Source organism: Mytilus edulis, chromosome 2, assembly GCF_963676685.1.
Source record: "Mytilus edulis chromosome 2, xbMytEdul2.2, whole genome shotgun sequence".
Taxonomy (NCBI): domain Eukaryota; kingdom Metazoa; phylum Mollusca; class Bivalvia; order Mytilida; family Mytilidae; genus Mytilus; species Mytilus edulis.
In genome coordinates, this window is record NC_092345.1 from 93891452 (window position 1) to 93919287 (window position 27836).

General features: G+C 32.5%; 1 protein-coding gene across 4 annotated transcripts; it reads left to right on the top strand.

Annotated features, from left to right (window-relative positions):
- The first annotated feature begins 290 nt into the window (after nucleotides 1-290).
- Nucleotides 291-27698, top strand: LOC139513504 (RNA-binding protein 45-like). 4 transcript variants are annotated; one of them, XR_011662453.1, is made up of 15 exons: nucleotides 291-525; nucleotides 7008-7105; nucleotides 8200-8325; nucleotides 8662-8788; nucleotides 9591-9818; nucleotides 10482-10562; nucleotides 11330-11482; nucleotides 11673-11841; nucleotides 13040-13091; nucleotides 15493-15742; nucleotides 16484-16649; nucleotides 20613-20702; nucleotides 24252-24338; nucleotides 24993-25078; nucleotides 26068-26144. XR_011662453.1 is itself a non-coding variant. In XM_071302089.1 (12 exons), exons 1-11 carry the CDS (start codon nucleotides 336-338, stop codon nucleotides 16645-16647), a joined length of 1638 nt encoding a protein of 545 aa, XP_071158190.1. In that variant the 5' UTR covers nucleotides 292-335; the 3' UTR covers nucleotides 16648-16649; nucleotides 17972-19285. The 4 variants fall into 4 exon arrangements, 1 of the variants encoding a protein (XP_071158190.1); XR_011662454.1 differs by lacking the exons at nucleotides 20613-20702; nucleotides 26068-26144 and adding an exon at nucleotides 27562-27698; XR_011662452.1 differs by lacking the exon at nucleotides 20613-20702.
- Nucleotides 27699-27836: the final 138 nt, after the last annotated feature.

Consider the following 27836-nt stretch of genomic DNA (forward strand, 5'->3'; position numbering starts at 1 on the left):
TTGGTGTCATCGGAAAATACATAAGCATCAAAATCCATTAGCTATATTATATATCATATATCAGCCGTCTGGAAGATTGTTTATGTACAGTTCAAATAACAGTCAGCAAACCCAATATTGATCCTTGTGGTATCCTTGTTGGATTATCTCAGCTTTTTTTTTTTGTATCTAATAAGGACAAAAGTATAAATTTAGTTTCATTTATAAACAACTACCCGACTGGGAGATATTTTTTTTTATTGTGGATGTCTTTTGGGTCGATCTGTACAGGGCGAGTTTATTAGTTTTGTTTTTACAGGGGAAGTAACTCTATTCCAACGGTCAACAGCGTGGAAATGGCGAATTACCAGCCCTACGATAAAAGACATAGAGATCTCCAAGAAGATGTTCGCCCTGCCAATAGTAGACTCTTTATTTTATGCAGTAAACAAGCAACGGAAGAAATGTTCCAGAAGGAATTCGAGCGATATGGAGGAATCGAAGATATCTGGGTTGTGAAAGATAAACGTTCAAACGAAAACAAAGGTTATTTTTATAAAATTTATTTCTTTTTGACGATAAGTTTGACATTTTAGTAAACTGATCAATGCTTTAAATGATGTTCCACCTGACCATTATCAAAAAGTCATGATTAGGTTTCTCTAAATTGAATATTCAGTCTTATTCGGTAATACTGTCTATAAACATTATTGATACTTTTATTGTTTTACTCCATATACGGAGGTGTGCCTATATTGGCAGAAATTCATTGGATACAGATACCTCAGTCAATACCAAAAATTGCATCCACATGTACATGACATTTTTTTCCAAATAGACTAATTTGAATTCCTGTAAATTTCTGATGCCACAATGCTGAGACATGTTCATGTCAGAACTGAATTTTCAATGACATTGTTTACGCTGATTGACCTTAGTTACAAAAATGTGACTAGTGTTACTCATTCTTTAAAGGCAGTGTCTGCGTTTACCCACATGCGGATAATACTCAAATTGCCATTCGTAGGCTACACGTACCCACATCCGTTTAAAAAAAAATGCCATCAGATCGGAAATGAAACATGAAATACAAACTGAAAATATTGATAATATGGGGATTTCGATTTCTTTTTTCTAAAAAACTAGTAATTACGATGCAAAATATGTTCTAATTACTCCCTGTGGCCGATCGTTTGATATATGTATTCACGCTTAACTGATTTTGATTTATGTTCAATACACCTTTTAGTTTTAAAGGAATTCCTTTCCCTAGTCATTACATTAGATTTCTTCAGTGTATCAATTTCAGATCGAAAAATTTCCCACCCTCCCTCCCTTTTTATATTGTTTAAAAAATAAAATTATGCAAATTAAATGCTGACTGGTGGAAAATGAAACTGTACAGTCCCTATAAAAAAAGAAAAACATGATAAAAATGAATACTATTAAAAAATGTAAATGCAAATTTAAAAAACTAAATTTTAATGAATTTGAAAAATACCCATATGAGATTTAAAAAAATAATCTTTTAGTGAAATGCAAAACAGAAGATGATCAAATAAACATTTTGCTTCCCTCGCAAAAAGGTTTAGTCCATCTTTAGTCATGTCAAGTTTAAAGTGGAAAGGACATTCCAATTGAAATGTACTTAAAGTAGGCAATCCTTTATATTAACCCTTACCATGCTGAATTGTTTTCAGAAAATGTCTAATTTTCGTTTCTTTGCAAAAATATGCAAATTATATGCAAATGAGCTTAGCCCTGTTGCTGTAGCATATTGATTCCTTTAACCCTTTCGCGGCGAGTGTATCCTTGAGGATACACAATGCGCAGGGCGGATGTATCCTTGAGGATACACGATGCGCAGGGCGAGTGTATCCTTCAGGATACATAAATATTGTCCCAATAAAAGCCGCAATTTTACACTATTTGCCGTTCTTAACAGTTGAAATCAATGTTTCAATTTTAATCTACGATATCTGAGGGTATTATTTCAGTTCTTCAACAGCATTAAAAACATTGTGAAAGGTAAATAAATCAAATCGGAAAATTTTATTTTATAAAATTAGAACCGGAAACACGTTTTGAGGTCATGTGGGGTTTCAAAATGGCTTCTCTCGATAACGAGGAGTGGAAGTACAACTGTTTTCTGTGTTTTGATGAAGCCCTTTATTATTCTTAGGTAGTTTTAACTATACAATAAAAATAAATGGTTCAATATATCTTAAATAAATATGATAGCGATCTTTTTATTCCCCCCACAAATCGGAACTAGACAAGTAAGTTTTTTTCGCGTTCATGGCTTTGCTGCAAAAACAATTCTCGATTTCGAGGGAACAGAGATATGGCTTTGAAAAGCTGGTACTCGGGTGACACATACACTTTGATTGAGTATCGGGTGAAATAAGCGGGTAGGGCTGTGAATGTACGGGAGAACAATGCACGAAATTGAAAGCAGTTTAGGAAGTGCAACTTCGTCTGCTAGTATTTCAGTGTGAAAATGTCGTCAGACGAAACTGATGTAGAATTTGCAGGTTCAGTGAAACTGATGTTATTAATGCCGGAAAAGAGGTCTTATTACTTAATGAGGAAAGGTTAAGAATTGGTCAGGGTGGGCAGGGGAAAGATGACAGTGTGGGCTATAATGAGTCAAATAATGAGGAAGCCAAAGGGGAGCAGGAGGTTAATATTAATTGGTGGCACAAACAATGAGATTAGTAGTGTTGAAAAAGTCTACACATATATTTGCCCCTTGTGGGAATATTTGGCTAAGTCATGTCATGGGTACTGAAAAGGAGGTGTCAGATTTAGGGCAACTTTATATGGATAATCCTTTTCATGAATGCATTCTGAATGCATTCATGAAAAGGATTATCCATATAAAGTTGCTGATTCTAAATCAACAAAACTGATAACTTTAAGCTTTCCACTTATTTTTAAAGGTGCTGTTATGTCACTATCCCAGATAAGGGGGAAAGGTTGAGTGCTCACAAACACGTTTAACCCTGCCACACTCTTTATGTGCCTGTCCCAAGTCAGGAGCATGTAGTTCACTGGTTGTTGTTGGTTCATGTCTGTCATTTTCATTTTAAATAAATTGTTTTGTAATCAAGAACATGTAGCTATATATATAGGCAGTTAGTTTTCTCAGTCGAATTGTTTAATATTTCTCATGTCTGGTGGGCCTTTTATAGCTGACTTTACAATATGGGATTTTCTCATTGATGAAGGCCATATGGTTGCCTATAATTACTTACATCCACTGTATTTGAACTTTGGTGGATAGTGGTCTTATTGTCAATCATACCTCATCTCCCTATTTTCATATTCACTACAAAAGCAAAGGCCAAATGACAACAAAATGCCTTGGAGCTACAAATCAGAAATGAAAGCATTTCTTGGTCTTGCATACCATTTACTAAGTTGTATTGGTTAACAGATCCAATAATGGTCACCTCAATATTGTCTTGTACAATGATTAGGGACAGGTATACCCATATTTTATGGTACCTTCATTTCTCTGACCATCATAGTAAATGAAACTTGATTACGTGAACAAAATGTTGATCCTTTCTGTAATATTAAACCTGTTGTTTCATTAGTTGAAACTCTGAAGAACAAAACAAATGTCTCAATCTTGTTAATATAATATATATATTGGTCAAGTTAAATGTGTAATAAATGTTGGCCAGTTAGCAAGATAAGAGGTTAAACTACCCCTTTACCATTGTTGACTACCCTTCAAACAGGGGTGGCTGACCAATACATTAAGTATTATTGATATTATCAAAAAACCTTGCAATGGCTCAAAAAAGTATATTTCATTTTACTTGGGATAGTTAAATTTGTAATGCCTACATATTATTTACCATTCATCCAACCTTAAATTTCTTCAGTTTTCTTGTTTGCTGGTAAAAAAGATTGATAAATATATATTTTGTGCTGGGGTAAGCAGGGTAAGGCCATTACTAGACATAAGTTCACACACATGCCTTCAAACTGGAACAATAAAGAGAGAAGTCAAGTTTGCTGTATTTAATTAGTTCTTGTTGTTTGTTAAAATTTTATTGTTGAAAGTTCATAATTTAGTTATCAAATTCTCTTAGTTAATTGTAATACTGATTATATAAATGGGAAAATATTGCTTAATTTTTTATCAAAATCTAAAGTTTTGTGACTTGATATGGGAAAAATGAAAATGCACTGAATTATCAAGAAAGGATGAAACATATGACAGATATGTGTACATATGTAATGAGAGTAGAAATTCATTGTGTAAGTGATTATTCTTCACATGATTACAATGTACATGCATATATATGATAACTAAAGTATCTATCATAATTAAAATAGTAATTTAATATATTTTATATACTCAGTGATTAAAAGTTTTTCAAATTACATAATCAGAAAATCTAGAACAAAGCTGTTGCATATTTGTAATCATGGTAATAGAGGAAGTTGAAAAAACACCAAACCTTTGAAAAATAGACCAACTACAAAAATACTTGTATATTTATATATAATGGTTGACCCTGATAAATAATTAATCCATTTTGTTTATCTACTTATAAAAGATAATCATGACCAACTATATTCTGCTTTTTTATTCTTCTAAAATATGCAGCATGGACTAATTGAACCAGAGACGTATATATGTCTGATTGAACCAAAAATATTTTTTTTTTAGCAGATTTTTTTTAAATTTTTTTATAAAGTATTGTTATGTTTACCAGGGAAAATGAAACAACAAACATATCTTGTTTGTTTAATAACACTCTTTAATACCAGTGTTTACAATATCAACAACGTATCCGTGGTATCCGTATATGATCGTATCATGATCTATCACTTTGAAAACGAGTAGTCATTCGTCGATTGACAGAGTTGTCTTTTCATCAATACAAATGGTGGTCGGAAACGAAAAGTCAAACGGTTAATTTAGGAGCGATAAAAAGCTTCGGATTTGCTATAAACGATGTTTAAATGACAAAAAACGAGTGATAAGAGAAATAAGAAGACTCGGTTATAATGATTTGCTGAATTATATCCGTTTAAACACATTTTTAACGTAAAAAAGTACATCCGAATGTCGACATTTTGGCAGCATTGAGCTAAAAAGGTAACAAAAATCGATCTTTCAAGCATTGTAAAGACATTATTTTTTGTTTTAATTTTAATTCACTAGGAAAATCTTTTACAGAGCAACCTTTTGAACTTCTGTATCAGTTGTTTAGGCGATCTGAGACTGCGTTCTCGAGTTACAGCACGTTTTTCAATTTGCAACTTTTCTTGAAGCACCGGTCACGAAATTAATTCAGGCTGGGGAATCTGAGCGTGCAAATTTGCCTCGGCCACAGAAACCCGCGGAAAAAATAAAATCAGTAGTGAAAGTGTTAAATCTAATATAGGTGATCACAGGGTGGGGTGGTCGGGGTGTGGAGGCGTGGGTGGGTGGGCGGTAATTTGCCCCAAAGTGGGTCATCAGGTGCAAAAAGCGTCAATTTTGCCTATTTTTCGTTCTTTCTCTTGACCAAGAAGACCCAGGGATGCTGGTAAAGGTATCCAGCTGTAGCCTGCATGTAGAGTGGACCCTAGTGCAAAAATCGTCAATTTTGCCTATTTTTCGTTCTTTCTCTTGACCAAGAAGACCCAGGGATGCTGGTAAAGGTATCCAGCTGTAGCCTGCATGTAGAGTGGACCCTAGTTAACGAATTGACCCCAGCAGTTGTTAGGTCGGAGTGAATCTGATCTTGGTTCAGCAGTCTACAGAAGGTCATTTGGACCAAAAATACTGAATGTCACGATTTTTGCCGATTTTTGACTTCAAATGGACCCAAAACCGGAAGTAGTTGTTTCCTATGCGTATTTCAATAATAATAACGATCAGTAGTTATATGGCTGTGGGTTTGCACTATTTTTGCAAGTTTTATGCCTCTGAACTTCCTGTGAAAGATACAGATGTGAAGCCCACCCCTCCAGAAAACCGAGTTTTAGCCAATTTCAATTTTCCAAGTCCGTATTTGTGCTCGAAATGCTACTTATACATGAGAAATGTGAATATGGATAGCCTCAGGTTGACGGAACATCCATAACTTTTAATATAAAAGTATGGAACGCCAATTTGGAGCCAAATAACGGTTAATTGGGTACGCCCGTCATATGACAGTCACCGCATGGTAAGGGTTAAGAACGGTTTAAATTAGAAAAACTAGTATTTGACATAAAAAAAATCTTGACCTGAGACTACTTTAACACAAACTTGACTACTAAATGAAATGCAGCAAATTCAATTTAAAACTTCACTTTAAAACAAATACCTTGTATTAGGCCTTTTTCCTATCGCATTTGTTTGGAATGTTTTGCCTCTGTGAAAACATGAAAAATGTACTCTGTTAAACTTTAATTCCTCTTTAATTTTTGTTCTTCTTTTCTCTGCAGCTGCAATTGACTGCAAGTTTATTTTATACAATTGTATAAAATTAATCGACTGTTCTAATTCATGATAACTATGAAATGTCTTCCCCACTTTTCCGTTTTAAGAATATTATTATTTATTAACTGAAAAAAAACTGTTCACTTACCTATAGGCTATATATAAATATTTATAAAACTTCTGAGTTGTTTTAATCAATTTATTCACTAATTGCGACAAATTCTGTATATATTTCACGTTTCCCTCGATCCGATGGCATTTTATTATAAAACTGGACGTGGGTTAGCATAGCACGAACATCAATTTTACTGTTCGTACCCGCATGCGGGTATGCATAGACACTGCCTTCTTTAAAACAACTTGAGATTGATGTATTCAATCAAAAGAAGAAGTAATCTTGCAAACACATCCATGATCACTTGCTAAAATTTGTTGACAACAATGTTCTTATTGGTGGGGAAAATATAGGGAAACCCCATATCCAAACATTGTATCTGCTTATTTATAGACATGAAATTCAGCCCATTTTATTTGTTCATTTTTTTTGTTGAATCTGCAATGCAGCAATACATGTGTGAATTTACTTTTTCAGGAGTAACTTACATTAAATATGGAAAAACATCGGAAGCAGCATTAGCAATGGAAGAGATGAATGGTAAATCTCTGGATGGAGACCCTAAACCATTAAAGGTGAAAACTAATTAGAGAACCTTATCTAATTAAAACTATCTTTAGATTTAGCCACATTGAAACATCAAACTGTTACACCAGTTAGATCTGGGAAAAGTGATGTTGAATTCTTATTAATTACCAAGTGTTTTTTCAGTCTCCACGGTTAGCCACTAGTCTGATGCCCCAGACTAGCAAAATTTCATTCGGACTAGTAAGTTTTTGCAAAACTTTTGTTTGGCCTAATAAGAAAAATGTCAGAATATTGGTCTTCGGACTAGTAGTTGAAAAAAGTTTTTTTAATTAATGCATTCAGGGCTCACCACACCAGGCAAAGTGAGCTAGATTATGACTCTATGATTCCTAACTTCACTCTAAAAAAGCATCAACGAGAAGTTTGTTTCAACTTCAATTTCTAGTAAATTTCCCAAGTGTTGCCTTGACAAGAAGACATATGATTCTGATTTTCTATGAAATAAATCATGGATTAAAAGATCCTACATAGTATTGCACACGTTTTGGATAATAGTTGGGTGTTGTTGTTTATTACAATGTACCTCTCAACCAAGTAAATTTGAGGTGACATTCAACTGACACATGCATGGACCCCTATCCAAGTTAAAAATTTATTTTTTATATATATTTGCAATTTTTTTCTATGAATAAACATGCCTGACTTTCTTCTAAGTAGGTATTCATTTTATAATTAAAGAAGTTTTTTTTTTAAAGCTTCCTGATATTTTGTTGTAGGAAAATATGGGGAATTCCCTGTTGACATTGAATGTTCTAAAGACTGTACATTACAAGCATTTGAAAGTCTGACATAATCTTTGCAATGAAAGAGAGGGAAACTGCTTTCAGAAAAAAAAAACAATTTTGATGCTTTATTTCAGATCTAGATCATTTATTTGACAAAATATTGACATGGACAGTATTTTTCAAAATCTTGAAAACTATATGATCTCTTTTAAAATTAGCAGAAAATCTGGTGTCAAGTTTCAAACCTTTTACATATTGTGTCGGATTTAAGAATAAAATTTTGAATTAAAGTTTAAAATTTTATTATGGATCTAAATGGTAAGTTGTTCAGATTATTATATGATTTAATGTTTCAGGTGATGATTGCCAGTAGTAAAAGAGAAGGATCCATCAGAGACCCAAAAGAAGATGAGAAGAATCTGAGATTGTTTGTTATTGTACCCAAGTCATATAGCAGGGATGATCTTAGGAAGGAATTTGAGGTAGAAATTGTTATTTAAATTTGAAATTCAAATCAAAGTGAATTGCTGCCATTTGGTGATCAATCTGATTCCTTTAATGTCTGCTAACAGCTTTATCGCCAGAGGAAATTAAGAATTGCAGCACATATTAAATGGGGAAACAACTATATGCTCCTGAAAGTGTTATAAGTGTAAATACAAGGACTATTGTCACGTCACAGAAAAACTGTTGTTACGGGCTATAAAGGTTTATTGAAGTGATACATAATATAATTAACATTGTTACGGGCTATAAAGGTTTATTGAAGTGATATATAATATAATTAACAAATTGATGATTATCTTTGGTTATTTCAGGAATTTGGTGATATTGATTCTGTATCCTTGGTAACAGACAAGTATTCGGGTGCCAACAAAGGATTTGGATATGTTAGGTTTCATAGAGCTTATCATGCTGCTCTGGCTTTTGAAGGATGTGATCCATGTAAGTGTTATACAGAGCATGTATATTTAAACAATCTCAAGGTACATCCTCACTGTCCATGCTCAAAAACTGCCTACCGGTACATACATGTATATACAAACTGTAATGTATATGTTAATGATAAATGAATTAATGCATTTCTTTTTGAAATTAAAATGGCCAGAATTTTAACATGCTTGTTCTCAATGTCACAGTCCACAGAAAGAAATGTCACCCTATTAGGGCACAATATTTTTACTCAGAAACAATTAGTACTCCCACACTTGAGGCAAGCATGAGGTTGAGTCACAAAATCTATAAAAACTATCTTTTAAAACAAAAAAAATGCTTATAATTTTAATATAACAAACAAAAGAAGAGCAAACTATACATATTGTTGAGTTGTCTACAATGTTAAAGCATCCGTACAGTGTTGCAAATTCTACCCGCCTCAATTCCATATTGATGTTCAAATATGAGAAATCAACACTGTTGTCAAGTAGAGCACACCAATCACTGATCATTACCTCACTGAAGACTGACACAAAAATATGCTGGAATGGTGAATTAATCTAGTGAGTATTCCCCCAACTCTCCCTGACTGGTTATAAAACAACTAAAATTAACTTTAAAAATCCCTACAACAATAAAAAAAAAAATAAGGTTAAAAAATGATACAAACCAAATTTTTTTTTTTAGGTTAGTTGATATTTAGTCATATTTATTACATGCAGAACATGGGTCATTGCTTCAAACAGTCTTATTTTATATATTAATAAAAATAAGTCATGATGAGAATTAATAATGTCCATGTTTGTTTTAGCATTTAAGCCTAAGTATGCTGATCCTAAGCCTCAAAAAGAGAGAGATCAAGACGTAATGTTTGATCCAAGAGAGGTTTATCCTGGTTATCAGAGTGGATACAGGGACTCTGGCAGGGAGTCCAGAGGAGGGAGTCGTTATGACTCTGACCGAGGAGGTCGGTATGAAGATAGGAGTTATCGAAGAGATAATATGCGAGATATGCATGGTGTGGGAGATTCAATGCAAGGTATTAATGGGTTTTCCTTTAACAAAGATTTTTAAGCTTTATTTTATGACATGTGTAATATACTTGAAATGTAGGTTTGAAGTAAGATTTTAGAATTGGAGATCTCCACTTGAGAAAATTATAATGGAGTTGCAACAAAACACTTTCTGGTGATGCTTAAATTGTCTAATGAAGCAAAATGTAGAACCAAGCCAAAATTTGTGTTTTGCACTCATCATTTGAATACAGATTTCGATCCTGTCACTACATTTGTAACTTATTTGATAGTCCTCAACAAGCATGAGACAAAAAGCAACAATTTTATTGAGATTTCTTTCAGCATTACCACACTTTTTTTAGTTTTTAGTCTTTGCTGATTTTTGCAGAAATTACGGACTCTGAACTTGAACATTTTCATGATTGTAACTGTTATACAGACTTTTTTAAACGCCTTTACATGTTGAGTTGATTTTAAGTATGTGATTTTACTTTAATTGTGTCACAGAAGTTACAAAATTTGGGAGCAAGCCATTCATGTCCTTCTGACAAATCTACGGTAGTTTTTCTTATGCATGACAACACCCATTGTTATATAACGTCAGAGAAGTGAAATTATTTTACTGGGAACTATCAGTACTTTATTGCATACTAGTAATAGTAATTATTTGAAAATTTTGATGACAGGTATGAAGAGAGGACATTCCGAGATGATGGATGACTTTGGAGGAAATATGGGAGGAGGAGGAGGAGGAGGTTTCTCTGTTTGTAAGTCACCTATAAAAAGTTTTACCAATATGCCACTGGTCTTTGGTCAAGCTACAATCAATTAATCATTGTGTACCCTGAATTTATTATTGATGGGATACTTATTTGATGATTGTTGTGTGCAAAGGTGTGTAAGTCACCTATAACAAGTTTTACCATTATGCCACTGACCGTTAGACAAGTAACAATCGATCAACCATTGTGTATTGTAAATTCATTAATCATGGGGTACTTGTTTAATGGATGTTGTGTGTAAAGTTGAACCATGAATTTCAATGTTGAAGAAGTAACCATTTTCAATCAGCTAGTAAGCAGACTTGGATAAGACCACAAAATCAAATATCCACCAAAATGAATTTTTCCTCACCCCTAAACAATATTGTACACACACACAAATAATCCATAGTATTAACAGCTATTTAAACATTTTGATATCAGTTAATCATGACCTATTTAATAAGCTTCTAAGTATTTAACTTCGAATTGGTTCAAGATTTTAGGACAGAGAAATTAGAGTGTAGCCAACATAGAAAAACTTATAATGTTAACACAGACTAACCTTCAGAAATCATTGTTACAGATGGGAAATGCACATCCTGGTATAATCAGACTTGTTATCAATAAGGCTTTCAACCATCCAACATGACTTCCTTTACTATGATATAAGTTATGAAGTCACCAGTAAAGACAGACATTGAGTACCACACTTTTTACTGTTTATTGTTTAAAGAGTTACTGGTACTCACTGTAGTTGTATCTAATTTCAGCAAGCGGTCCTTTAGACATCTTAGAGAGATACCCTAGTACAGGATCAACCCGACTTCATATTACAGCTCCAATTGGATTATCCCAAGGATACCTAACACGTCTATTCAGTATCATCCCAGGACTGGAGTATTGTGACTTGAATGAAGCTACAGGTAATTTTTACACCACTGGATTCAGAGTGAGCTTAAGTCATCTCTTTATTTATTTATTATTAAATACAAAACTATAATGCATTATTGTAAATAACTATGTTAGTCCAGTTGGTTTGCATGTATATTATTGACACAAGTGAATATTTTTTTATCATAACATGTACAAAAACCATTGACCTACTTTTTCCAGGACAAGCTTTTGCAAGATACACCAGCCCTCAGTGTGCTTCTTATGCCAGAGATAAGTTGCATGGTTTTGAGTACCCCATTGGTAGTCCATTAGTAGTAAGATGTGCAGATGAGCAGCAAAGACCTCCTGATCTACGTTCTTTAGGACAGTCAAGCATGGGATTTGACAGGTATTTTGATGCAATTTAAAGCCTTTCAATATTAACAAATTTGTTATAGCATACTATTAATACATAACTTTATAATTAAGGAATAACAGTACTGTAGTTGAAGAGTTGCCACCGTCAATTGTAGGTTTGACGGTCGCAAATGCAGTTTTACTGGCGACGCGTAGCGAAGACAGTAAAACGGAGATTTACGACCGTCAAATCAAAATTGACGGTGGCAACTCTTCAACTACAGTACTGTTATTCCGATTCTAATGCATTACAAAAAGAAAAAAATATGATAAAACTTGAAAAAATGTCTAAATTTGTCAAATAAAAAAAAATCCGCGAAATTTCATGAATGATTTTGGCACAAAGACGTCATGGCTAAACGTGACGTCATACATATGAAAACTTACAAACTTGAGATTATTACGTTACCTGTACGCTTCAAATTCGAATAAAATAACATTAAAACGGCGAATTTGAGGTAGGTGTTGTTAATTTTCGATTATATAGAAGTAATCGAACATTTGTTGATTCATCAATTCAAAATGGCAGGTCCCTCCTTAGTTACGCCTGGTCAACTGTGGATTTGACGGCAACTTTTAGCCAATGAAAAAAATTGTTACATCCAAATTGCATTAGAATAATGTTTATACTGGTTGTAATGTAAGATAATAAGGTGTCAGAAAAGAAAATCATTAGAAACTTTTATTTTTGGAGATCATTTTGTTCTTGTCCTCTGTGCAATACGTTGCCAGGGGACACAGAAATCCCAGGCGTCCATCTGTGCGCTGGTCTGGTCTTGATAGCACTCGCATGTGAACAATTCTTGCCAATTTTTTTAAAACCTGTATGATAGGATTAACTGTTTAATTCAGAAATATAGTGGACAAGTTTAAAAATCCATGCCGATCAAGAGTGATGCCTATGAGTATAAGATATGAGTATTTCCTGTTTATTGTTCTCATCAGACATACTGAAATGTTTGCCAAATTTACCTTAAACAATGCTCTCTCTTCAATAATTGGAAAAAATAAAATTGCCTTGATTGTGACAAATGTTGGGAAGACAATCTTTTTACTTTGAAATTTTCTGGTGTTCTCATCAGTATAAACATTTAATTTTTTTCTTATAAGAACCACTTCAGTATAAATGATAGATCAATGATATTTGGTGTACAGAAGATATTTTAATGTCTTTAAAATTCTATTTGTAGTTATGCTGGTTATGGAGGTGGAAAGGCACAGGGGAATGACATGTTCAGAAGGGTTTGTATACTACTGTTCTGATTTATCAAGTCATATTGACAATTAATCTAAAGAATGTTTGAGAAAATAATATTTTTGAAAGCCATAACAGCATGCTTTTCACTGTTACTGTTACTGTATTGATAACTTTATACAAGTATGTTTGTGATTAAACGTACTTTGTAAAAGTTTAATTTTTAATTAACATTCTAGGTAATTGAAATGATATTTGCATAATCAAGTTAACCGAGTCTAAAAAAAGGCATATTTTAACCTTGTTATGAAGTAAAGTTCTATGGATTTTGTAGAATGTGTAAACACTGCATTTGACTCACAAACATATAAACTTCAGACTTTTTTTTGGTTTTTAAAAAAGTTTACAAAAACTTATTTTCTTTGAATTTAAGCCTGATTCCCAAAATTACTTTTTAACAAGTGACACTGAAATCAATTTTCTTGACACTATAGTTATAGTAGATGTACATCTTTACCAATGTCACAAATCCATTCCATACAACCAGGCCCCATGAATAAGACAAATCTGTAGTCACTAAGGACTAAGAAACATTCCATACAACCAGGCCCTATGAATAAGACAAATCTGTAGTCTCACTAAGGACTAGGAAACATTCCATACAACCAGGCCCTATGAATAAGACAAATCTGTAGTCTCACTAAGGACTAGGATACATTCCATACAACCAGGCCCTATGAATAAGACAAATCTGTAGTCTCACTAAGGACTAGGAAACATTCCATACAACTAGGCCCCATGAATAAGACAAATCTGTAGTCTCACTAAGGACTAGGATACATTCCATACAACCAGGCCCTATGAATAAGACAAATCTGAAGTCTCACTAAGGACTAGGAAACATTCCATACAACCAGGCCCCATGAATAAGACAAATCTGTAGTCTCACTAAGGACTAGGATACATTCCATACAACCAGGCCCTATGAATAAGACAAATCTGTAGTCTCACTAAGGACTAGGAAACATTCCATACAACCAGGCCCCATGAATAAGACAAATCTGTAGTCTCACTAAGGACTAGGAAACATTCCATACAACCAGGCCCCATGAATAAGACAAATCTGTAGTCTCACTAAGGACTAGGAAACATTCCATACAATCAGACCCTATGAATAAGACAAATCTGTAGTCTCACTAAGGACTAGGAAACATTCCATACAACCAGGCCCTATGAATAAGACAAATCTGTAGTCTCACTAAGGACTAGGATACATTCCATACAACCAGGCCCTATGAATAAGACAAATCTGTAGTCTCACTAAGGACTAGGAAACATTCCATACAACCAGGCCCCATGAATAAGACAAATCTGTAGTCTCACTAAGGACTAGGAAACATTCCATACAACCAGACCCTATGAATAAGACAAATCTGTAGTCTCACTAAGGACTAGGAAACATTCCATACAACCAGGCCCTATGAATAAGACAAATCTGTAGTCTCACTAAGGACTAGGATACATTCCATACAACCAGGCCCCATGAATAAGACAAATCTGTAGTCTCACTAAGGACTAGGAAACATTCCATACAACCAGGCCCCATGAATAAGACAAATCTGTAGTCTCACTAAAGACTAGGAAACATTCCATACAACCAGGCCCTATGAATAAGACAAATCTGTAGTCTCACTAAAGACTAGGAAACATTCCATACAACCAGGCCCTATGAATAAGACAAATCTGTAGTCTCACTAAAGACTAGGAAACATTCCATACAACCAGGCCCCATGAATAAGACAAATCTGTAGTCTCACTAAAGACTAGGAAACATTCCATACAACCAGGCCCCATGAATAAGACAAATCTGTAGTCTCACTAAGGACTAGGAAACATTCCATACAACCAGGCCCTATGAATAAGACAAATCTGTAGTCTCACTAAGGACTAGGATACATTCCATACAACCAGGCCCTATGAATAAGACAAATCTGTAGTCTCACTAAGGACTAGGAAACATTCCATACAACCAGGCCCCATGAATAAGACAAATCTGTAGTCTCACTAAGGACTAGGAATAAGCATACAAATATTCTTAAAGAAAGTTATCTGGAAACTATCCTAACCAAAGCCATTGACACAACAAGACAGATGGATTGGCAGAACATACCAAAGAAAAACTACAGATAAAATATCATTTACATACATCACAACCCACACAAAACTCCTTATGAAGAAAAATGTCAATATGCCCAGAAGCATACAGAATCAGCCATTTAAAATGATACTCAAGAAAGCTCCAAATTTACCAAAATTTTCGGTACATCAAAAATAAAAATGTATTTTCTTAAAAAGTCAACTAACCCATTTTTCAGATGTTTTTCATGATAATTGATTTGATTATAATGGCTGATGTGAAATATTTCTTTATTTGATTTTGACTTTTAGGCAGCTTTGATCTTAGAAAATGCAGGAATTAATCCAGATCGAGTTTTGGGTGGACAGCAAGCTTCTCAAGATACAGAGAGAGTTGGGTACTGTCCCATACCCCTACCCCCTCCTAAAAAGATGTTACCTGATGACACACCTGTTGCAAAGAGATTGTTTATTGTGTGTCAGCCATCAGGAACACCTGAAAAGATTTTAAGGGATGCATTCTGTAGAATGGGAAATCTGATAGATGTTTATTTGTTACCAGGTAAAGTTCAACAAAATGTTTAGATTTTCTGATGCTCCAGTTACAACGTGTAATAAACTTATACCAGTTATTTTATGCCACATAACTTTTTGTAAAAAGATGAAAATGTTTTACTTTAATACAGGTGTTCTCATCAGTAGAAACATTTGATAATATAATTATTGTCTGGTGAAAACACAAAACAGCTTTATAATTTAGGAAAGTATATATACATTTCTCTTTTAAATTAAGAAACAGTATATTGTAATAAAAGATATTTTGTATTGATGAAACTTCTGACGTCACCTATTATTGATTATGCATATTGTTTATATTGTTTGTAATATGCCATATGTATACACTGTACATGTATTTGATTATACTGATGAGCCAAAGTTAATAATTTGAATTTGAATACAGAACTACTATACTGTTATTCATAAATTGATCTTATTTAGATTTTAATCTATTTTATGAGAAATTCTTGATGATCCTTGTTCCTCAGTATTCTAAATATGGACACAAAAGATTACCTTGTTTAAATCATGACTATTCAGAATTATAAATAGTTGGGTAGAAATTCTTCTGATGTAAAAATGCTTTTTGCATATGAAAGAGAATAAACTGAAATATTTGGTGTTCAGGACATTATGACAAATATTAAAGTTCAACTTGTGTTTGAAGCTGTAAAATGGCTTAAAAATGACTTCACGAAACAGAAATTTGATATTAAGTTTACTAGCATTAAATTTATTATTTTAGCAAGAAATTATGGTTATGCTAAATATGCAACCATAGAGTCTGCTATGAAAGCCATAGAATTATTACATGGACAAAACATTGGTGGAAATCGGTTGAAAGTCATTGAAGCAGAACCAACAAGAAAAGATTTTGATGATGAACCATATAAAAAACAAAGAACCTGAAGGTAAGAAGCCTATGTACATTTTGTCAGGTTTTGGCAATTCCTTCATATTCCCAATAGATTCTGGTTTAAAGCACTTGTAAGATTTTTAAACAATTTCACATTCCTGACATGACTAATCCACTGAAAAGGGGCATGCTTATAAGTTGTCAGTTATTCAAATACTTTTGTATTGTTATTTGTTTCTTTCATTGATTACCTAAAAGTAGTTAGTAATGGTTAAAATAATAAACTGAAGTTACTTGAAGTTATAAAGTTTGAATAAAAGAATTCTAGGCTGATCTCATAAACTTAATGCTTTTATGATTTTTTGAAAAACCACCTGTATTAGTCAAATTACAATTATGTGTTGCCATACAAATTGATTTAGTAGCCTAGAAAATAGATATTTAGCTTTGAGAATTAAAAGGTCAGTTTATCCTTTTCCAATATTATTTTTTTTGCAATTTTCATTATATTGTTAAGAAATAATTTGACTGAATTATGGTAAAAGTATATCCATCTTCATTTCTGTACATTTTTTGTTTGCATATAAAGTCAGCTATCATTTAAAACTTTATTTTATAATGAAAAGCATTATCAAGATGATTCAATATGAGCATGTACATGTATATCAATACTCATGAGTTATGACAGTATTGGTATCCTTACATTTTTTCTAATTTAACGCAGGTCATATTAGTTTACAGCCCATTAGGGTATCATCAACTATTTATAATATGATGTTCCAAAAATATTCTATATTCTATGCAACTTATTGACTAAACTAGCATTCACTTCATATAGCAGAGCTGTTCTGTAGTCTAATACGTGACGTGACAAGGGAACAGACTAAAGTTTTCAGGCATCCTTGGTATATATTGCTACATTTGACCAATGTCCTGAATTTGGAAGTAGCAGGACTTGGTGACAGCATTGACTTGCTTTTCTATGCTCAATATCCTATCAAAATAAACACCAAGTTTTTTTCCCCACAGATGACGGATGACAATTCAAAAATTCATTCACACAAGTTTTTGGGGTAAATAATATCAGTTCTGTTTTGTCTTGGTTCCTTATGATATGAACATTTCACATTATTTGCCAATGAGGGTTTTAATTCTGATTTCATGGTTCATTGAACATTGAAATACAGTATGTATGAGCTGGTATTTATGTCATGCTGACACAGATTCCTGTTTATATTTGATTTTAGGCTATTTATGTAGTCACATATCCTTAAAAATATATTGCAGCTTTTTCAAATTATGACAGGCTTAGCTCTTTAATCTTATTTTGTATGCTTACAATATTATATTTCATATTTTAATGCTTTTTATCCACAGACATTTTTACGTGACAGCTGGAGGAAGACTAAGACTTTTAACCCTTATGACTCACAGCATTGGACTTAATAATGATGAACCGACAATAGTTTATGATTGAGTATCAAGACAATAGTGACTTCACCACTTGACAGATATTGTATACAGACAGACACAATACTGAAGAGGAAAGTCTACAACAAAATACTTTACAATACATGACCAATGTGACATCCAGCAGGCTACTGACTTCTTATACCACGAAGACACATATAATCAAAATAAAATTACAGATAACTACTATCAAAAGAAATTTGACAAAATATTTTGACTTGACAAATTAAAATCCCAGGTGGAAAACTGAAATTAACATATGATTAAGTTCATACTAAGGTGCAAAAATTAGAGCAAATGTACATTTTAATATTTTAACCTAATAGACAACATCAAATGGTATTGAATCAAATTTCATTAAGTTTTCTATATCGTGCCATATCTTTATGTCTGGAGCCCATCTAAATTTATGCTTGTATGTTATATTAGCAATTTTAACTATGGTTCACACAATGTTTTTATAGACATGTATTTTTTTTTTTTATTAAAGGAGCTAGTTCATACCTTTTTACAGTCTACAGTTAACATGTAACTGAAAAGATCATCTCTCTTAATGGGTACTCTTTCCTGAATATTGTTTTTTTTATAAACCATCTAAGAATGTTTTTTCTGGGACTATAACTTAAAAATTTAACTACATCAAACATTTTTTTTGGCCTTTCAGATCGAATTTGCATAAAAAACAAAAACATTTTGGCAGTGTATATTTTTATGAACATATAACAGTCCTAAACTCTGACAGCACTATTTTTTATGTTATAATTAAGGTATTTTGTATTTAAACAAGTAGTTGTTACTTACTGATTATCCCATTTAAACATTACATACCTCTGTAAGGCAGGCACCTTAAAACAATTCTATATTTAGACACATTCAAAGTTTTGAAATCTTTTAAATGGTCAACAAGAAACTGAAAATCATTTTTGAATTGAGTTCACTTTAAAACCAAATGCCTTCCTTGGATAGATGTTATAAGGGAATATTAAAAGCCCTGAACACTTTTCATTTTGAACAAATGTTTAAAGTGAAAATATATTTTGATTTTTCAGTTTACCACATTTGTTTTTAAACATTATTTTGAATTACTTGAAAACATGGGACTTGCTTACCTAATTGTTTCATATTATCATTCATGTATAAAATCATTACTGTCATCATACTAATTGTTTTTTGTTTTAGTGTTGTTGTCATAGATACAATAAAATATTCAGAATTTTAAAACCTTTATCATTAACGTAGTGGATTTCGGGGTAATTCTTATTGCTACTGCAACTTATGTCGATCTTGCCCAATACTAAGGACATGTGATACTAACCAAACAAAGAGTTTGAGCAAATTTAGGGGATAATTCCAGTAAAGTCCTTCAGAAACTTTTGTAAAATGTATGCCAATGACAGCAAATTTGACAAAGTCAACCACAAATCCCTGATTACTAAATAATACATACAAACCAATAAGAAACAACATGAATAACAGATGGGGCCAGTTCCTGACTTGGTAAAATTTGTAGACGTTAACCCAGTTTTATTTTTGCATAAACCTTTGCCTATCTAGACCATTTGCTGTAAATGTTAAAAAGAAAATATAGCACAGTCCAGCTACCAGCAGGTAAACACTGACTTGAACAAGGAAATGAATTTTGCATTGCATGAAAATACAAAATTTGTGAGGATGAGACTAAAGTAAAATGAGACATTAACACTAAAATCTACATCATCATTTGTTTATAATGGTAGGAGGATACACAGAAAAAGTATTTGTAAAGTATGCAAGTATCACATATCATTTGGGGAATGACTCATTTCATGGATCAGTGACCAAATTTATGCTTCGGGGTAAAGTTCATATCTCAGATACTATAAGCAAAGGTCAGCTAGATTTGGTGTATAAAATGATTGTAAGGTATACATTTCCTATTGGCAGGTTTCATCTGAACTTGACCTAATTTTTATTTTTCATTGCTCAATGTTATGTTTTTGTGGTTGGTAAGTTTCTCAGTTGCTATAGATAAAAGATTAGTTGTATTTAGTGTACATTGTATGGAATGATTGTAAGGTGTACAATTCAGTCTGACAGGTTTCATCTGACCTTGACCTTTTTAGCTCACCTGGCCAAAAAGGCCAAGTGAGCTTTACTCATCACTTTTGGTAGAAAATATGAAAGCTGGATGTCTGTGACATCACATACCAAACAATGATGTAATTCGTTTCAGTTGGGACCCGACTATTTAATATTCAGATTTATTTGAAAGAGATACAAAAAGGATTAGAAGCTTGCATACATTAAACATGGATTTCATGTAAATTAAGTCATAATCACTACTGTCATAAATGAGGAATCCGAGTAGGGGTGTGATAAAGGCTCCACATCAAAGTTGAGCACTAAACACCAGACTTTATCAAATATTCATAACTTCTGTATTTACTACTTTTGAATATATGATTAATTGTGATATTAGACATTCATTACCAAATTGAATTGAAATACAAAAAGGTTGTCATGTTTGTGCCTAATCAAACATAACATATTATTTTATGTACCTTGGCAGCAGTTTTACAGTACAATGTACAATTATATAATGCACTGAAAAAAGAACCATTTTAAATTAGACAAGCAAGAATTTAAAGAAAATGTGCAGGTGAGTAAAAGTTGGAGCAGAAATTTATTATTTTGATTCCCTTAAACATAATTGTTTTGTCAACAATTTTTGGTGTATGGAATGATCGTGAGATGTGAGTTCAGTTGGGGTAAGTTTTATCTGACCTTTTTGGGATATACCTCATTGTTCATTGGTTAACCTAAAATTTTCATTGTTCTTTGGTCAACCTGAAGTTTTCATAAGTAGGCCAGTTTCTATCATCAATAGGTGAACATTATTTACATAGATCATTGATAAGTTTATGGGATAGTTGTAGTATAACTATTATCTTAAATATTTTCAATATTAATCCAATCATCATCAGTAAAGCAGGCATGACATTCCAGCTTTTGCACCCTTGTATTCCTTAATCAACGCAATGATTGCATTGACCTACATGATGACTGACCCTACAATGATTACTATTAATGTATCACGACTACAATCACCTAACAGTCCATTTTGTCATTCTTTAGAAGGCCATTTAGAGATTATGATATGATAAAGGTTTCGTTCAGAGCTTAGAAATGTGTTCCTGCAAATAAACCACATTTTCACATTCCTTGGTTGTATGTTGACAATTCAATGCAGATGCTTTTTTGTTGTAAATTCTGGACATTCAATCACTGTCTCATTGACAAAACCCCTCAACACTTTTTTATACTCCTGTCTAAGACGGGACGTATTATGGTATACCGTTGTCCGTCGATCCGTCTGTCCAACATTGTCCACACGTCGGACATTTACTAAAAAACGCCTCCACCAACTTTTATGAAATTTTGTTGAATTGTTTATATCTATTGACGTAAGCTCCCTTTTAATTTTTATAAATTTCAGATTTTTCGTTTCCATGTTATGAAGTTTTATCCTTAAAAAAAGGGGGATTTTCCAGTCTGCAGACAATAACTCAAAAATGCTTCCATCAACTTAAATGAAACTTTGGTGAATAGTTCATATCTATTGACGTATGCTCCCTTTCGATTTTTATAAATTTCAGATTTTACGTTTCCCTGTTATGAACTTTTATGCTTAAAAAAAGTGTTTTTTTTCCATTTTTATACGACCGCAAAATTTGAAAAAATTTTCGTCGTATATTGCTATCACGTTGGCGTCGGCGTCGTCGTCGTCGTCCGGCGTCCGAATACTTTTAGTTTTCGCACTCTAACTTTAGTAAAAGTGAATGGAAATCTATGAAATTTTAACACAAGGTTTATGACCACAAAAGGAAGGTTGGTATTGATTTTGGGAGTTTTGGTCCCAACATTTTAGGAATTAGGGGCCAAAAAGGGCCCAAATAAGCATTTTCTTGGTTTTCGCACTATAACTTTAGTTTAAGTGAATAGAAATCTATGAAATTTTGACACAAGGTTTATGACCACAAAAGGAAGGTTGGGATTGATTTTGGGGGTTTTGGTTCCAACAGTTTAGGAATTAAGGGCCAAAAAAGGGCCCAAATAAGCATTATTCTTGGTTTTCGTACAATAACTTTAGTATAAGTAAATAGAAATCAATGAAATTTTAGCACAAGGTTTATGACCACAAAAGGAAGGTTGGGATTGATTTTTGGAGTTGAGGTCACAACAGTTTATGAATTAGGGGCCAAAAAGGGGCCCTATTAAGCATTATTTTTGGTTTTTGCACCATAACTTTAGTATAAGTAAATAGAAATCTATGAAATTTAAACACAAGGTTTATGACCATAAAAGGAAGGTTGGGTTTGATTTTGGGAGTTTTGGTCCTAACAGTTTAGGAATAAGGGGCCCAAAGGGTCCAAAATTGAACTTTGTGTGATTTCATCAAAAATTGAATAATTGGGGTTCTTTGATATGCCGAATCTAACTATGTATGTAGATTCTTAATTTTTGGTCCCGTTTTCAAATTGGTCTACATTAAGGTCCAAAGGGTCCAAAATTAAACTTAGTTTGATTTTAACAAAAATTGAATCCTTGGGGTTCTTTGATATGCTGAATTTAAAAATGTACTTAGATTTTTAATTATTGGCCTAGTTTTCAAGTTGGTCCAAATGGGGGTCCAAAATTAAACTTTGTTTGATTTCTTCAAAAATTGAATAAATGGGTTCTTTGATATGCCAAATCTAACTGTGTATGTAGATTCTTAATTTTTGGTCCAGTTTTCAAATTGGTCTACATTAAGGTCCAAAGGGTCCAAATTAAACTAAGTTTAATTTTAACAAAAATTAAATTCTTGGGCTTATTTGATATGCTTTATCTAAATATGTACTTTGATTTTTGATTATGGGCCCAGTTTTCAAGTTGGTCCAAATCAGGATTCCATATCAAGTATTGTGCAATAGCAAGAAATTTTCAATTGCACAGTATTGCACAATAGCAAGAAATATCTAATTGCACAATATTGTGCAATAGCAATTAATTTTCAATTGGAGTTATCTTTCTTTGTATAGAATAGTAGTTGATAATATATGTTGGAAATTTGCCAGACATGACTATGATGTCATTTTCTATTTTTATTTGCCAATAACTTTATGTAAATAACTTCATTGGAAATTTGCCAATATAAAATGTTGCTGATGAAGCTTTTTTTCCTTATCTTATCTAAAATGTTTTAGATAATGTATGTTGGAAATTTGCCAGACATGACTATGATGTCATTTTCTATTTTTATTTGCCAATAACTTTATGTAAATAACTTCATTGGAAATTTGCCAATATAAAATGTTGCTGATGAAGTTTTTTTTATTGTTTTATACAATAAACAATGTATATTCACTTTTACTACCAACCAATCTTTACCATTCAGTGATAACAAGCACTTTATTTTACATTTTAATATTTTATGATGTATTTAAAAGAGTAGTTATTGTTGCAAACTCCATTAGAAATTTGAATTGATATCAGTTTTGGAAAAAGGGAAACGGGGATGTGAAAAAAGGGGGGGGGGGGTTAAATTTTTCTCATTTCAGATTTCATAAATAAAAAGAAAATTTCTTCAAACATTTTTTTGAGAGGATTAATATTCAACAGCATAGTGAATTGCTCAAAGGCAAAAAAAAACTTTTAAGTTCATTAGACCACATTCATTCTGTGTCAGAAACCTATGCTGTGTCAACTATTTAATTTTAGATTTAAATAAGAAGAAATCTTTAATTGATTTGTAAAATCTTGACATTTGTTTTGTGTAAAAAAAACCATGTAATGTCAAAAATTTGATCACAATCCAAATTCAGAGCTGTATCACGCTTGAATGTTTTGTCCATACTTGCCCCAACTGTTCAGGGTTCGACCTCTGCGGTTGTATAAAGCTGCGCCCTGCGGAGCACCTGGTTTTTACCTGTCAAAAGTAAAGGTATACAATCATGATTAGAAATACATGATCTTGAACCCACATGTGCTAGTTTTAATGGTAATTGGAAGAAAAACATGGAGAACAAATTAATTTGTTATGATGGGCTAGCTACAAAATAATGATAAGTTAATAAAAAAAAGTGTTGTAAGTCTTAGATTATAATTTTCTTTTCTTAGATTTGAATATTTCTTTGTAATATAACAAAACACATTTATGATATTTCAGTATCCAACAGAGAATGATTGAAGCTCAGTATGTTGTATGTTAGATGTGATCAGCAGGTCTTTATCTTCACTGGAAACTCAGTGTTGGGTAAGAAGGTCTTTTTTTAATACAAAATAATATTCAAATCTGATAAATGTCATAGCATAATTCAACTGTTTAAAGCTGAATATTTCAAATAAAGAAAAACGATAGTGATCCACATTTTGTGTATAGAATGGATAGACATTTACATCTGACATCATCTGGTATTGGTCAGTCACTAACTCAAGTTAATGTTAAATTTGAGTGATTAGGTCAGTTACTTATTTACTGTCAATAATGGGTACCGTACATTTTATATTGTTGGTATGGTTGTTTTAATATGGAATCACAATAAGGTATTCATGATAATATAAAATATGCAGATTGACAATTGCAATGAGAACTTGCCACACGAGAACAAATTACATTCATGTACTGGTAAGTGAGTTCTGTCGGACAGCATTCAACTGAATTTCACCAAAGAAGTAGCTATAGGGGCATTAAAACATGTTTAAACCCTGATATATGGTGCTTCAATATAAAATACCATGTATGACTTTTTATTTGCAGTAAAGATTAACATAGTAAAATCTCATATGAATTACTGCTGTTCCCTTATACAGTTAAAATTAACAATTTAGCCAACACCATTAAACATTAAAGACAAAGAATTCTAGTTTTGGAAACGATTGTCAACACTTTTCTATTGCCTTTTTTCAGAGTCTGATTGCATCAGAACTGTATTTGAATGTTAAAAATTCACATTTGGAGCCCAAACTTTGGACATGAAGCAAGAAATTTTAAAGGTTTGTATATCATGTTTCTCAATTGTATAGTTAGTTAAGTTTTTAAAGAATTCAGGAACTACTTCTTTAGCATTCAATACAGATAACGTGACATTTCTTCAGAACTGATTGTTTTTGTATATGTCCATACATCTTTTCTGGCATCATGAACACAATAATTACGTACAAACAAACTTTAGTTTGCCTCAACCAAATGTTACGAAACTTATGCTAATGACTACAAAACACAGATCAAGTTGAAATTTTGGTGCCAAACTTTAAACTGTTCAAGAGTTATGCCCCTTTACAATGGAAAAATTGCTGAATTTTTGTTTCCATTCTCTATCTCTAGATTGCTTCAACCAAATGCAATGAAACTTATACACAATTATTATTATCACAAAATTAAGTGTGATTTTTGGGGTGCTACTTTTATTGTTCTAGAGTTTTTATAATAACTTATACACAATACTTATTACCAAAAGCTCAGATCGAGTGTAAATTTGAGTGGCTTCACTTTTACCTATCTTCAGATATGTCCAAGCCTTTATAACTTTATATGATATGCAAGCGTGGGCATTATCTCTGTCCCAAAGACACATTCCACATTTATTTCGTTCTTATTTGTCAATGAATAGTAAGAATGGTTATACAATGTAAAACGTTGTTGCTAGACAATAGTTTGAAACATGATTTTATCAATTCTTACAATAACAGTCACTTGATTTCTTGCAACATACAACACCCAATATGCATACTTGTAAGTCAAATTGTAGAAAAGTCAAAAACTTGAAAATTACTTGAACTGCTAATACATTTTTTTTATCATTTGATAAAATAAATTTTGAACTTTATTGTATTTCAAAATATCAAGAAATTTGTTATTGTTTATGATCTGTATTACTTTGCAGTACAGATTCACATAGTAAAATCTCATATGAATTATTGCTTTACCCTTTGTACAAATAGAATAAACAGTTTCATCAACACTATTCTATTGCCCTTTTCAGATTGCGTCAGAATTATAAATGAATGCTAGAAATACACATGTTCCCTTCATTTGGATAGGAAGCAAGAAATTGTAAAGGTAGGTATAGTAAGTAAAGTTCTTAAAAAATTCAGAAACTACAAGAGACTTTGAGTGACATTTATTAAAACCCTTTTTGTTTTTATACATGTTCCATACATCTTTAAGTTCAGTTGTTGTCTTTGGTTCATGTTTGTCATATTTGTTTTTTTTATACAACCACATATTTTTTGTGTTCAAATAATGTTATGACCTTTGGTTTCCAGACAATTATTTGAGAATAAGTGTACGGATTTCTATGAAATTGAACAACAAGGTTGTATATCATAAAAGGAAGGTAGGGATTGGTCCGGATGGTCATTGTCTCAACTGATTAAGAATTAGGTGCCAAAAACATGCAATTTTTAACCGGATTTTTGTGACAAAAATGTCGGTTATTGATTTGGGGATGTACGGCGGGCGGCCGGGCAGTCGGGTGGGCGGGCGTCAATCAAATGTTGTCCGTGCATTAACTCATGAACCGTTCAACCAAAGCTTTTAAAATTTTAATATGTTGTTACTGACAACTAAATGAAGGTCAAGTTCAATAATGGCGATTTTGACTTTTACCGTTCAGGAGTTATGGTTCTTGAAAGATTGAAAAATGAAGTTTCCAGTCGTGTCCGTGCATTTACGCATGAACTGTTCTACCAAAGCTTCCCAAATTTTAATATGTTGTTACTAATGACAAAATAGAGGTCAACTTCAATAAAGACGATTTTGACTTTTACTGTTCAGGAGTTATGGTTCTTGAAAGATTGAAAAATGGTGTTTCCAGTCTTGTCCGTGCATTTTCTCATGAACCATTCAACCAAAGCTTTTGAAATTTTTATATGTTGTTACTGATGGCAAAATAGAGGTCAAGTTCAATAATGACGATTTTGACTTTTACCGTTCAGGAGTTATGGTTCTTGAAAGATTGTAAAATGGCGTTTCCATTCAAGTTGTTGCATTTACTCATGAACCATTCAATCTAAGCTTTTCAAATTTTAATATGTTGATACTGATGACAAAATGGAGGTCAAATTTGATATTGACGATTTTCACTTTCACCATTCATCAGTAATGGTTCTTGTGATATTGCCAGGACACAAATAAATATTAATAAATCCGGTTTGCTGTCGTTGTGACAGCCTCTTGTCTTGTTTTAGGACAATAACTTGAGAATAGGTGTATGGATCTCTATGAAGTTGTAGCATGAAGTTGTATCACAAGGCCCTATACCTCAAAAGAAAGGTTTTGAATGATTTTGGGGGTTAAGGTCATTACCAATTTGCATAAAAGGGGCCAAAAAACTACAAATGACTTTGATTGACATTTTATTTATAACTTTTTGTTTTTATACATGGATATGTTCATACATCTTTCACATGCACCTATTTCCTATTTATATTTGGTCATAGAATTATTATTCTCATACATGTTTTTTTTGTTTCAGAAAAAGAAGAGGAAAAAAGATATGAAATGACAGATTAATATTTAATTGTTATCTAATTTTTAATTTGTCTGTTTTGCACTTTATGTCTGTGTATATTTATTACATTTATTAATACATGTATAAACATTTATATCTTTCAACATCTTTCTTTTTACATGGCCTCCTAAAGTTTCAAAATATTGCAATCCAAATTTAGACCTTCAATAAATCTCATTTTGATGTATGACATAATGACCATGCAACAGATTTTTCTTTGACATAGCCTTCTCCCCCTT